This window comes from Tursiops truncatus, chromosome 15 (genome assembly GCF_011762595.2).
Source record: "Tursiops truncatus isolate mTurTru1 chromosome 15, mTurTru1.mat.Y, whole genome shotgun sequence".
NCBI lineage: Eukaryota > Metazoa > Chordata > Mammalia > Artiodactyla > Delphinidae > Tursiops > Tursiops truncatus.
In genome coordinates this window covers 60780539-60793539 of record NC_047048.1, presented here as the reverse complement: position 1 = coordinate 60793539, position 13001 = coordinate 60780539, and the positions used below count along the sequence as shown (strand labels likewise).

Below are 13001 nucleotides of genomic sequence, written 5' to 3'. Positions count from 1 at the left end.
GGAGGAGAGCAAGAGGCCTGCAGCAGCCCAGCTCAGGAAGCCTGGGCCCACGGGCTGGATCCACTAGAATGTTCCTCGTTCTTAGGGAGTTTGGAGGGGTGGGGGCAAACAGGGCCAGGGCACAGAGAGAGAAGGAGCCACATGGAGGAGAGCGCCCGCGGGTCAGGCACAAATCAAGGCAGGGACAGGAGCCACTTGCGCCAGGAGTGATGCAGGGGCTGCTCCCGAGGCCCGGTGCGGGCTTGAGCAGTCTCCTGTGATGGCCCTCACTCCTGTCACCTCAAGGGAAAGCCCTGTCCCCGCTATGTGAGCCATCTGTACCCTGTGGATGAAACCACAGACCTGCTCAGCCCCAGCCAGAGCAGGAAGTGGGAGCAGCGTCTATGCTGTGGATACGGAGGGTCCAACAGAGCAACCCCACCACTGTCACTTGGCCTCTCTGAGCCTCAGTTTCCTTGTCTGAAAAATGGGGACACAATGAGGGGCTGCTCAAGCCCACCTATGGGGTTGTGAGGCTGAAACAAGCTAAAGAATACAGAGCTGCAGGCGTGGTGCCAGGCCCACAGTGGCCCCACAGACAGGCGCGGGGACTTAGGAAGGGGCGATGCAGGGCTGGCCCCAGCCTGGTCCAGACACAACCTTCAGTCCAGGGAGCCCAGGGAGAGGCTCCTTACAGGGGTATGATCCTCATGGGAAGGTGGAAGCGCAGGTAGCACTGGCTTCTCATCATCTTCTCCTTCCCCTTGAACTCACGCATCACGTAGTCCAGGTACTCCTGCTGCCTCAGGAAGAAACGCCAGCAGGGAGGGCGTCGGCCAAACTGGCAGAGCACCGGCTTCCAGTGCCTCGCCCGTCTCTCCCAGCCCCTTCCAAGGGGCTCCGGGAGCCCCCGGAGGCTCTGGCCGAGGGAAGAAGCCAAGCACCAGAGCTGTTCTTGGATCTGGATCGGCAAAGGGCCTCTGTGCGTGCATTTGTGAAGACAGCACAGCAGCGCCTCCCTCAACGCGTTTCTGTAATCCTAGATAATCCTCACATCACTCCACATTTGCCATTGCATCTGAGTCTCTTTATTCACCCCACTTTATGGATAATAAGACTAAGGCCCATACAAGTATAGATGAGTTGCCCCAGCTCATATATCAAGAAGTCAATAGCTGGGGAGGACCCATAAGCCAGGCCACGAAGGCAAATCTAGACCCTACTGACCAGCCTCACGAAAATATGGCCAAGGCCGAAATGGGCCACCATATGAAGCTATGACAAGAGACAGGGGACTTCCCTGGTAGTACAGTGGTTAAGAATCCACCTGCCAATGCAGGGGACACGGGTTCGAGCCCTGGTCTGGGAAGATCCCACACGTTGCAGAGCAACTAAGCCTGTGCGCCACAACCACTGAGCCTGCGCTCTAGAGCCTGCGAGCCGCAACTACTGAGCCTGAGCTCTAGAGCCCACGAGCTGCAACTACTGAGCCTGCGCTCTAGAGCCCGTGAGCCACAACTACTGAGCCCACATGCCACAACTACTGAAGCCTGCGCGCCTAGAGCCCGTGCTCCGCAACAAGAGAAGCCACCACAATGAGAGGCCCATGCACTGCAAGGAAGAGTAGCCCCCACTCACCACAACTAGAGAAAGCCCACGCGCAGCAACGAAGACCCAAAGCAGCCAAAAATAAATTAATTAATTAATTTAAAAAAAACAGGGAGTTATGAAGAAAGATCACTGTGTAGATGACAGAGTGCTGGAAACATATTTATTATAGAGTATTAAGAGAAATGAAAACAAAAAACACACATAAAGAGACAGAACGTAGGGGTTCCCTGGTGGCGCAGTGGTTGAGAGTCTGTCTGCCGATGCAGGGGACACGGGTTCGTGCCCTGGTCCGGGAAGATCCCACATGCCGCGCAGCGGCTGGTCCCATGAGCCATGGCTGCTGAGCCTGCGCGTCCGGAGCCTGTGCTCCACAACGGGAGAGGCCACAACAGTGAGAGGCCTGCGTACCGCAAAAAAAAAAAAAAAAAAAAAAAAAAGAAACAGAATGTACATCTATGCTGAGGGGGAGGTATGACAGAGCTGTTAACACATGGGTTCTTGAGGCAAAATCCCTGGGTCCGAAGATTGGCCCGGCTGCTAACTAGCTCTGTAACCCTGGCCCAATTTATTCCTCTCTTGCTTCAGTTTCCCAATCTGTCAAATGGAGGTACATTACCAGCACCTACCCCATAGGATTCCTGTGAGGTTTAAGTATAATAATATATAAACTGCTTAGCACAATGTCTGGTGTAAATGCTAGTTATCGTTGTCAGCATTGCTACATCAATACATCAGACTGGTTTTTTGTACTTTACTGTGTTCTTTTGCATTCTTAAATGCTGTACATGCACTGTAGAACATTTAAAATCAGGGGTAAAAAGCATTATTATTAATATGCTCTAAAACCCTGACTTTTTTTTTTTTTTGCGGTACGCGGGCCTCTCACTGTTGTGGCCTCTCCCATTGCGGAGCACAGGCTCCGGACGCGCAGGCTCAGCAGCCATGGCTCACGGGCCTAGCCGCTCCGCGGCACGTGGGATCCTCCCGGACCGGGGCACAAACCTGTGTCCCCTGCATCGGCAGGCGGACTCAGCCACTGCACCACCAGGGAAGCCCAACCCTGACATTTTTTGATTTAACAGCCACTGAGTGACCATAAAGGGCTAAGAGATGTTTGTGGCACCGGCTGGAATCCCCTGAGCCAAATGGGAGGCTGGTGTGCAGGAGAGCCACATGGCAGGCGGGGGTCCTTGCCGCTCACTGCTGTGTGCTCAGCCAGTCTCGGGCAGGGGTCACTAGCGTTTGTCACATACCCTCCTGTACCCTGGCAGGGGAACAAGCTGCAGTGAGCCCAGCTCACAGGGGTCTCGGGAGGGCCCCCTCAAAGACTCCAAGTGTTCCCTCTATCCAGCAAGCCCCCCAGAGTCTACCCCCCTCTTCAGCCCTCCACGTGCCCCACTGACCAGCCAAGGACTGCACCCTCCAGCCACCTGAAGCAGCGGAGGTGAGGCCGTTACAGTTCATGTCCACCTTCAAAAACAGCGCCTCTATCATCTCGATGGACGCATTGCTCAGAATCTTCTTCACAGCCTTAACGAAAGTCTTCATGTCCAGGGCTTCAAAAGAGAGAAGGAAGAACACCGTCCACTTCACCAAAAGTCCCTCGGCCCCATCACCAGCCACAGCGTTCCTGGGTATCTGGGTGCTGAGGGGGAACACACAGAGGATCACGTTGCCGGGTCATCTTTTGCATCTCATCTGTTCAACATGCGATCACCCAAAAATACTGGCTGCACACCTGCCGCGTGAAAGCACCATGTTGGTCCCACGGCAGTGACGGGGGTGGGTACTAAAAAAGATCAGATCCCATTTCTGAGCAAATCAGACAGACCAGGCATTGAGACAAAGAAAACTGATGAAAACTCCAAAATAAATAAATAAATACAGAAAGAAGAAAAACATAAGTAAACAATGGCAACAAACGGACATAAATAAATTCAAAGCTATAGAGGAAGAGGTGAAACACATCTTTTAGAGGCAATGAAAATACAAACTTGGGCTGGAGGGAAAGATGGGCAGGGGAGAGAGGCAGAGGGGCTGGGATAAAATTTCTTCCCCTGCTGGGTTTTGTGGCTACAGGGGTATCTGTCTGCAAATGGATCAATTACTCCTGTCTAGATTTTTTTAAAAAGAATCACAGTTTTTAAAAAGAACTTCTAGAACCCCCTCCAAATATCTGGAGCTTTCGCCATGGCCTGAAGGCTGCTCCTCTCGGACCTCACCTCTCACCACCATCCCCTTCATTCTCTGCTCCAGCCACCATGTCCCCACACCATTTCTCACCCTGCCACCTCAAGGCCTTTGCACCATCTGGTTCCTCCACAGGGAAGCCTTTCCCAGGGACTCTCGAAGGGGGCGGCCCAGCCCCATGCCTGGCTCCTACTTCCCCCCAAACCTTCCTCCTTACCAGCCTGGACATGAGCTCGGGCAGTGCAGGGCTGAGCCTGTCCCCTCTCTGACTGGGTCCTCAGCACGCAGCAAATGTTTGTTCCCAGAGTGTTTCTGTTGGCACTGGGACATGATGACTATGACTGGGGACCACTACCATCTGCGTTTATTCTTACTGATCACCTGATGGTGGCGGGTGGGGGCGGGGGCGGGGTGGGGGTGCTGTGAGGAAACTGTGGCACAGGGAGGTGGGATCGTGTGCCCAAGGTCACACAGCTGGTGAGTGGTGGCACCCAGACCATCCCCAGCAAGCTGGGGTCACGCTCTCATCCTACTCCACGCTCCTCATACAACACCCAGCACGTCACTACAGCAACATTTACTGCTAAACTGAGGAACAAATGAAAGCCTGAACGAAAGCTGCCCTGCTTAAAGAAGGAGCCATCCTGCTGACCTGAAGCGACAGCCAAGAGCCTTACACATTTGAGTGACATGTAACAGCCCCTCCGTGTATCAGATGGATGTCAGGGGACAGTCCCCGAGCACAGAGCTGTCCCCTCTGGAAAGAGCTGGCAGTCAAAGGGCCTTTGTGCGGGTTTAATGAACAAACTCCTCTTGACAACACTACAGGGAGAGTCCCTTTCATTGGTGTTTAAGAACTTGTATATATTGTCCACTGCTGTATTATTTTAATATCCTTCTTAAAAACAGTTTACTGAAAAAAATTTGAGTATAACAAGAGAATAGACACAAAGGTGTCCTGGAAAAGAAATGTACACTGTGGGAGCCAGTCAGGTCCCCTGCTCATCACGGCTAAAAGGAAGTGCTCACCCCTCACACCAAATGGTTCACTAACAGCTCTCGAAGCACAAAAGTGGAAATATCATGTCCCTGCGGAGGGGGCCCCTACATTCCCTAGGATCAGGCAGGAGGGACTTTCTGGGCGGCTCCCTGACTCCTGCCAGCTCACTCCTCTTGGCCCCAGTGACCTCGAACCCCACCCTCGGGGCCTCCTCCCTTCTGGCAGCCAAGCACCAGCCAGTCTCGCCTCCCCGGGCTGCTGCGTCTCCCCCAGGCTCCGTCACCTGCTCTGTCCTGTCGCTCGTCACGTGCCTCAGCTCTTCCCATCACTGTCCCTTTCTTTTCTGCTGGACACTCTCCTTGAACGACCTCATCTATTCACCCATCTCTACATCTCAGGAGAGAATTTCTCTCCATGTCCCTGAATATTTCCAAGTGTCCCCCCGGCCCTTTCAACTCAGCATGTTTAAAATCCAATTTCTTATCTTTATCCCGAAACTTGCTCCCATTTCCTGTGTTTACCATCTCTGCTAATGGCATCACCTCCACCCAGTCACCCAAGAAGAACACCTGAGGGGTGAGTCCTGTGGTCCTAGAATGGTGCACTGTCATTCTCCCCATCTTACAGATGAGCACACAAGAGGCACAAGAGGTGCGGGATTTGCCCAAGGACACACAGTGGTGCAGCGGGGATTTGAAACCAGAAGACTTTCTCCTCTCTGTTATAATCTCCAGGACCCCATGTGAGGCCATCACATGATGAGCTCTTTCAACAACCCCCCCAGGCTCCACATCCAGCCCGACCTCCTGGCCACCATGACACTTACCTTTCTCAAACAGGCCTAGATGTGCCACCTCCCCATCAGCCCCACTGCCGGAGTTCAGGGCCCTGTGACCCGAGGGCACCCACCAGCCCCCCAGGGCCACCTGGCCCCCCAGCCTTGCTCCAGGATGCCCCGCTCGCCCTCTAGCCCAGCAACACCTCTCCTATGCCAGGCCCCTGCCTTGACCCTCCCTGTTCCCCATCTCCTGGGAAACTCCCACTTCACCTCTCCAGGCAGGTCAAGGATGACCTCCTCTGAACACAGTGGGGCAGGAGTCAGGGGTGGAGGAAGGGGGAGAGGCTCCCGCTGCACCCACACCTCTCTGTGTTGTCTGAACTTTCTACCCATGTACTCTTCCAGTGCCAAGTGCCCCCAGCTCCCCGCCCCTTTCTCTTCCTTTCTTTGTAATGCCAAGAGGTAGGATAATGGATTATTTATCTCTGTTTTTTATATACTTATAAGCATCTAAAAAAATAAATGCTAAATTAAAAATACTTAAGAAAAATGTTGTTTTATAATAACTTACATGGGAAAGAATCTGAAAAATAATATATATGTGTAATTGAATCACTTTGCTGTATACCTGAAACTAACACAACACTGCAAATTAACTATACTTCAATTGAAAAAAAGAAAAGAAAGAAATGAAAAGAAAAATGTTGTTTCCTAGCCTCCACTCTGCCCTCCAGGGGAAATAAGTACCTGTTCCCCACGCTTGTCCAGAGCGCATGCCTGCCCTTCTCAGCACACAGATCATGGAGGACAGGATGATGCTGCACACTGGACTTACAGCCCTGCTCTCACTGAAGGGGCCTTCTTTCATCTATTTTAGCATCTGAGGTGCTCCATATGGTGGGGGTGCCCGAGAAGGCACAGGCTTTGGTGCCACAGGACTGGCCACTCTGTCGGGGCCTGTGGTTGATGCCTGTCTGCGCAGAGCCCCCAGGTGCCTCCCGCGGACAGTCAGGACCCCTGCTACAGGGCTTCTGGGAGAACTGAATAAAATCCAGCAGAGGCCTATATAAACCATAAGGCCCGGCAGAGCTTGGTAAAATGTCTGTTGGCATAAAGGGTGGGTGGCACTCAGACTGTGTGCCACCCACGTCCACCCAGGAGCACCTGAGCAGAAGGTAAGTTCCCCCTGCCTGCAGGCCGAGCTGCAGGGCCCCCTAGCCCGATGGTTCTCCCACGACCCCTGAGCAGCCTGCAGCCTCCCCCAGGCAGGCCCCACCGGGCAGCGGGCCAGGGGTACGTGGACACTTTCAAGACCAGCAAAACCACTACAGCCCAAAAAGGGAACTTGCAGAACAGGGAAGAGAACCATGTATCTCCCCTCTTCCCTCCGAGGCAAGCACAAATGGCCAGGGTTCCCGAGAAACGGTTTCAAGCCCATGCTCAGAATTCACCTCTTTTAAAGGTTTCTGAAAAAGGGTCCTATTTTCCCTTACCCTCCATCAGCTAAGAGTGAATTTTCCTTTCCTCCATTTTAAAACCACGGCCAGTTTTCTGTTTTGTTTTTTAAAATGAGGAAGCTCTTTTTACACTGATAGGAAAAGATTTCAAGACATATTAGGTCAAGACATATTCAAGAAGGGAAACTAGATAAAAATTATTTTTTAAAAAAGCAAGGAGTAGACAATTGTGCAGATCCTTCACAATGTATACGGATATCAAATCATCACTTTGCACACTTTAAGTACATTACAATTTTATTTGTCAATTATACCTCAATAAAGCTGGAGGAAAAAAAGCAAGGAATAGAGCAGTGTAGACAGTAGTGGATATGAAAAGGAGGGGGAAGCAACTACAGGCACTCTGTGCTTCTGAAGGTCACAGGAAACAGAAGGCAGTAACGCCTGCAGGGACTGCATGCTGGATGGAGCAGCACAGTCTGGCCCAGGGAGACATTTTCTCTGTATACCAAGAAAAGGTATCATGAGAAAAGTGCCTTTTGAATTTTTTTTTTTGGAAAACGTTTGTAATGCAGCATTGTAAAAATACTGCATGGTGGTCTGCTTCGAAAAGAGGGAGAGATAACGGCACCTTTTGAATTTTGAACTGTGTGCCTGTATTACCTGTTCAAAACAAAAGACAAAACAGAATAAAAACTGTGGCTAAAGCTGGGGCTGTCGGGTCCTCTAAGACACAGTGGTGGCACCTCCTGGCCGCCAAATACCGACACCCGAAGAACTCTGATTAGGGACAATCTCAGTTTCAGGTCAGACACAAACTGTCCCTCCCCCACCTCACTTTGCTCTTCTTAAACTGACCATTTGTTACCCTTTCCTGCCAAAACACGGTGTGGCTGTAAAACTCAAATTGAGGGGGCAAGCAGACATGGCCCCAGCATTGGCGCTCAGAGTCTAGTGGACAGAAATGAAGATGACTTTAAGTATTCCAATAGGAATAATTTAAGTTTATGTGTATCTTCCCAAGGGCATAAATCAAGCTCTAAAGAGAAAAAAAGTTCGATGCACAAAGGATGTTCTTCACAATGTTATTTAAACTCAATAAAACCTAAATGTTTCATTTAGGGAAATGGCTTAGTCAACCAGTAGAGCACTTGCATTCACTGCTAATGATGATTCAGAAGACCACATAAAGTATGAAAAAACCCTTAAGGAATTAACATTAAGAGAAAAAGAAGGGTCTGAAATTACATAAAGTACAATTACAGACATGTGAAAACACACATAGCCATCTGGGGCAGAGAGGCTGACGGTGGCCCCATGATGGCCACCTCCTGGCGTTCATGCCCTCCTGTGATCCCTTGCCTTTGAGTGTGGCAGAACCTGTGACTTGCTCCTGACCAACAGAATACGGCAAAGGTGACAGGATATACGGGACTGTGTGTGCATGACTATGAGACTGTAGCACACATCGTGCTGGAGTTGCTATCTTCCTGCCTGACTTGAGTCTTGAAATCAGCCGTGTTGGTGAGTCCCACAGGGCCAGGAACTGGGCGGCTCCAGGAGCTGAAAACAGTGGCCCTTTAATAGCCAGGAAGAAACAAGAGCCCTCAGTCCTGCAGCTTCAAGGAGATGAATTCTGCCAACAACCTGGTGAACTTAGAAGTGGATCCTTCCGGGACTTCCCTGGTGGTCCAGTGGTTAAGAATCCACCTTCCAATGCAGGGGATGCGGGTTCAGTCCCTGGTCGGGGAACTAAGATCCCACATGCCGAGGGGCAACTAAGCCCATGCGCTGCAACTACTGAGCCCTTGCGCCTCAGCTAGAGAGCCCACGTGCTGCAAACTACAGAGCCCATGCGCTCTGGAGCCCGTGTGCCACAACGAAGGGCCTGCCTGCTGCAACTAAGACCTGACGCAGCAAAAAAAAAAGTGGATCCTTCCCAGTCAAGCCCCAGATGATACTGCAACCCCAGCTGACACCTTGGCTGCAGCCTAGTGAGACCCTGAGCAGGGAAGCCAGCTAAGCTGTGCCCAGACTCCTGACCAACTGAAATGGTGAGATAATAAACAAGTGCTGGTTTAAGCCACTAATTTTGTGGGAATATTGCTACACAGCAATAGAAAATGAAGCATACATATGAAACTGTTTGGAAGAAAACATACTGAAATGCTGATAGAGATTACCCAAGTGTTTGGATTAGGGGTATTTTTTTCCTCGGTCCCAAATAGCCTCTAGTAGGCTTACAATACCCACACAGTATAACGATGAAAAGTTTTAAAGGAGATACTGGATATAAAAACACTTGTCAAGTCTGTACCCTTCACCTACACCAGGTCCTGGGTCCCTCCCTGTGCAGAAGCCAGAGGCTGAGCCCATGACGTAGCCTCACCTCCAGTCGAGTCGACCTCATCTTGAAACGTTTTCTCCATCTGGGCCAGGTGTGGCTCAGTGAACAGCTGAGACTCGTGTTGGAAGTCGGATGTCTGGCTAAGGGAGACGGATGGTGTCGGGGAGCTGAGAACCTCCTTGTTCTTCTGGGACCCACCTGCAGAGGACACCTGGAACACAGTTGACTACAGGAACCAGGCCCTGAGAGGGGTGATTTCCTGAGCTGAACAGTTTCAGCACATCTTATTGAAAGAGCACACCTTTGGGGTAGGTAGTGTTGTGGTGTGTTACTTACTGATGCAAACAAGTAAGTCTTTAACCACTTTTAGGCCTAGGAAGCCCAAGGAAGATCTAGACCGCTTCTCCTGACTCTGGGGAGTTAACTACTGTTCCCCTTTTACAGATGCCACAACTGAGGCTCAGCGAGGTTAGCAGACACAGCCAAGCTCCCACCTCACACATCACAGGACTCGACAAGGTGCTTCAGTTGAGTAACTATATAGTTTCAAATCTTCAGTGGTCAGAACTCAAGAGCCCAAGGAATCCAGCTCCATCTTCTCCAGCCAATGTGATTCTGTGCTGACCAGCCCAGACACCCCGGATCAGGTCAGATCACCTGTGCGCGACAGCCAAGCTCACGCAGTCCCCTCCATCGGGGGCTCTAGGCTTCCGCCACCTCCTGCTCACCTTCCCGCATTCTCCACCCAGCCTTCCCCATCCCCCCAGCCCTCAACAAAGCTTCCCCTCTGCCGCCCCTACACGTGACTCATTTTGACCCTTAGCAGAGTGTTGCAGGTTCCTGAAGACTCAGGTCATCAAAGGCCACCTCCCCCAAAAGACTCCAGGTGTGGACTATGTGATAACCATTGGGTGTTGCCCACTGAAATGCACTGCTTTGGGCCTTGGGCAGTGAAGAAGACTTCGGTTCAGAAAGTCAAAAGACAAGGTGGAGTTTGGACTACTCACTCTCCCCACCCCAGTCACACCAAACGCAGTGCTCCTCCAACTGTGAACTTTCCCTCATTCCCTCAGGGTCTAGGCATATTCGTTGAGTGCCAGGCACTGTGGACACACCATCGAACAGAGTGGAGACCTGCCTTCACGGAGCCCAAGAGATGAGCTAGTTAATGCTCTCACCAGCCACGCAGGCCCCGAGGTTGGAAATCCCACCGCCATCTTTGGTTCTTCCCTCTGCCTCCCTTGCATTCTTACTGTCCTTCCTGTTGATTCTTACTATGATCCATCTCCTATATCTAGACCCTCCTCTCCCACATCCCTGCCCCACCCTAAACCCTAGCCTTTTGCTGGGACAAGTACAATGACCTTCCCCAACTGGGACCAGAATTTGGTCTTCCCTTTAAATCCACCTCCCAAAACACTCGCACAAATTATCTTTCTGGAAGGCAAATCTGATCACGACTCGATCCCAGCTGACACTTTCCAGGCTACTCCCATCATCCCCAACTCCTGAGTGTGGCACTCAAAGCCCTTTGCAATGTAGCCCTGATCTGTCTTTCTAGTTGTAATGCAGACACCATGGTCCAGGCACGCCAACTGCTCTCCACCACCCCCCAACACACAGACAGCATTCCACTTCTCCTCACGTTTTTCCCTCTATGCAACACAGACCATCATCCCCAGAGATGAACTCCTACCCATGCTTCAAACTCTGGCTCAAATGACACCTCCTCCAAGGAGCTTTTCAATAACTTTCAGGTGAGAGTCATCATTGCCGCCTCTGTGCTTCCAAACTCTTTGCTCCTATCTGCCTTGCATGCTTGACACCTGAGCATGTCTATCCATATGTGTGACAGCAAGGTGTGATGGGAAACACACGGCTGTAGAGTCCCAGAGCTCTCTGGGCTAGAATTCTGCCTGGCTCCCTGCTCCCAAGCTAATTTATCATGGGCATATCACATCACTTCTCTGAGCCATGAGTTTCCTTATCTGCAAAATCTCTCCCCAGTATCCACCTTGAAGGGTTGTGGTGAGATAAAATGACACCTGAACACATGTGAAGCCCCAACAAATTGTATTACACAATCAATGAGAACTCCTGTTATTACTCCCCATCTCACAGTGAGCTCTTTGAAGGCCAGGGCATTTTAAAATTATCTTGGTTTAATCTATACTAATTCTATTTTCCCCAGCCCCAAGCACATAATGGACACTAAATACTCATCTGGCTTCATAATACTTTGTACAGCCCACCCCACCATTATCACAACTTAGCTGGACAAAATTAAGTACAGTCCATGTAGAGACTGCAAATTGGTGGCCTCAGTTTTATTGCATTTGGCCCACACAATGCTTTAAAAGGGAAAACCAGCCTACTGCAGTAGACTTGTTACTTTGTAAATATCTCAGCTTGCAACTCCCCGTGCAGAGGCTGATAAGCTGATAACCGACAGACTTGGATGCCCATGAGTGATGTCTGGTGGCTCTGGAACACCCCCTCCCGTTATCAATTCTGATGGCTTTCTTACCTTTTGAGATAAAGAGCTCTCTCTGAAGTCCTCAGAAGACACTGGTCTTGACCTAGAATAGGGAATCATAGTTGCTTTAACTCCAGTCTTTGTAAGGACCATGTGGGAGGCTGACCTAGCTGAGTCACAGGAGGGTGGGAAAAAAGTCAAGGTCAAGGGAGAGGATGGCTGCCCCGTGCCCATGGACCCCCAGCCCGTATTTGATGAGCACCCCTCTTCTCATAGGGGATCCTCCAACAGGGAGTTTTTCTAGAGCTTATTATACCTGTGAGCCGCCTTTCCTCTGATGGGAAAGAGTTGTGCTGAGGCCCTGAGGCTTCTCAGGTTACTATACTCCTGGCTTAATGCCAGAGGCTTCCTAAAGGGAGTCACCCTTTCTTCAGAATTAGAAAAGGCTTAGGAGGCCATGTGGGGGTCCACCTATAATTCACAGATTAGGGAAATAAGGTCTGGGGCAAGCACATTTCCAAAGGGTCAAACACATGCACCAAAGGTGGGGCAAGATGGGCCCCTGACTCTCCACTGTGTGCACGCACCTGCCCTCAGTGCCCCTGGAGGCAGGACTTCTCCTCACGCAGCACGGGGTCAGGTGTGAGTGTGGGAGGGGTCCATTCCATGGAGCTCTGCTATGAGAATACAAAGGGCACATTTCCACTGGGTCAATGGCACCTCCACAGATGATGGAAGACAGCATTGTGTTAGGATTACTGGAGTGTCAATCCACCTCATCAGCAAGTACCACCAGCAGGAAACAAGAGGGCACTCTAGGATGGCATGAAAACTTTCATGAAGGCAACTATGAAAACTCATCAGCATAAGATGGAGGAAGAGAGAAGGAGGAAGACTGGCCCATGGTGTCCTAACCTAACCGTGTCTTGGCGACAGCTCAGCTATAAGGACCAAAGGAGAGAGAAGAGCCAAAGGAAAGGAGACTTGGAAGCCAGGAACCAGGGTAACTGAGGGAAATGCCAGAAACATTTCCAGAAAACGGAGCAATGAGGGAAAGTGGCTTAATGCATGTGATGCTGGGCTGTCCAATTAGAAATAAAAAACAAATACCTAGAAATACGGGGACTGAAACTTGAGTGGCTACATTTAGGGCATAGAGAGAG

General features: G+C 50.8%; 1 protein-coding gene across 1 annotated transcript in view; it reads right to left on the bottom strand.

Annotated features, from left to right (window-relative positions):
* The window catches only part of EFCAB8 (EF-hand calcium binding domain 8), a 61014-nt gene that overhangs the window by 44104 nt on the left and 3909 nt on the right, over window positions 1-13001 (bottom strand). The window contains 5 exon segments of the mRNA XM_073792867.1: window positions 675-775; window positions 3010-3146; window positions 9405-9588; window positions 11890-11941; window positions 12426-12515. Of these exon segments, the coding sequence (XP_073648968.1) occupies window positions 675-775; window positions 3010-3146; window positions 9405-9588; window positions 11890-11941; window positions 12426-12515 (564 nt within the window).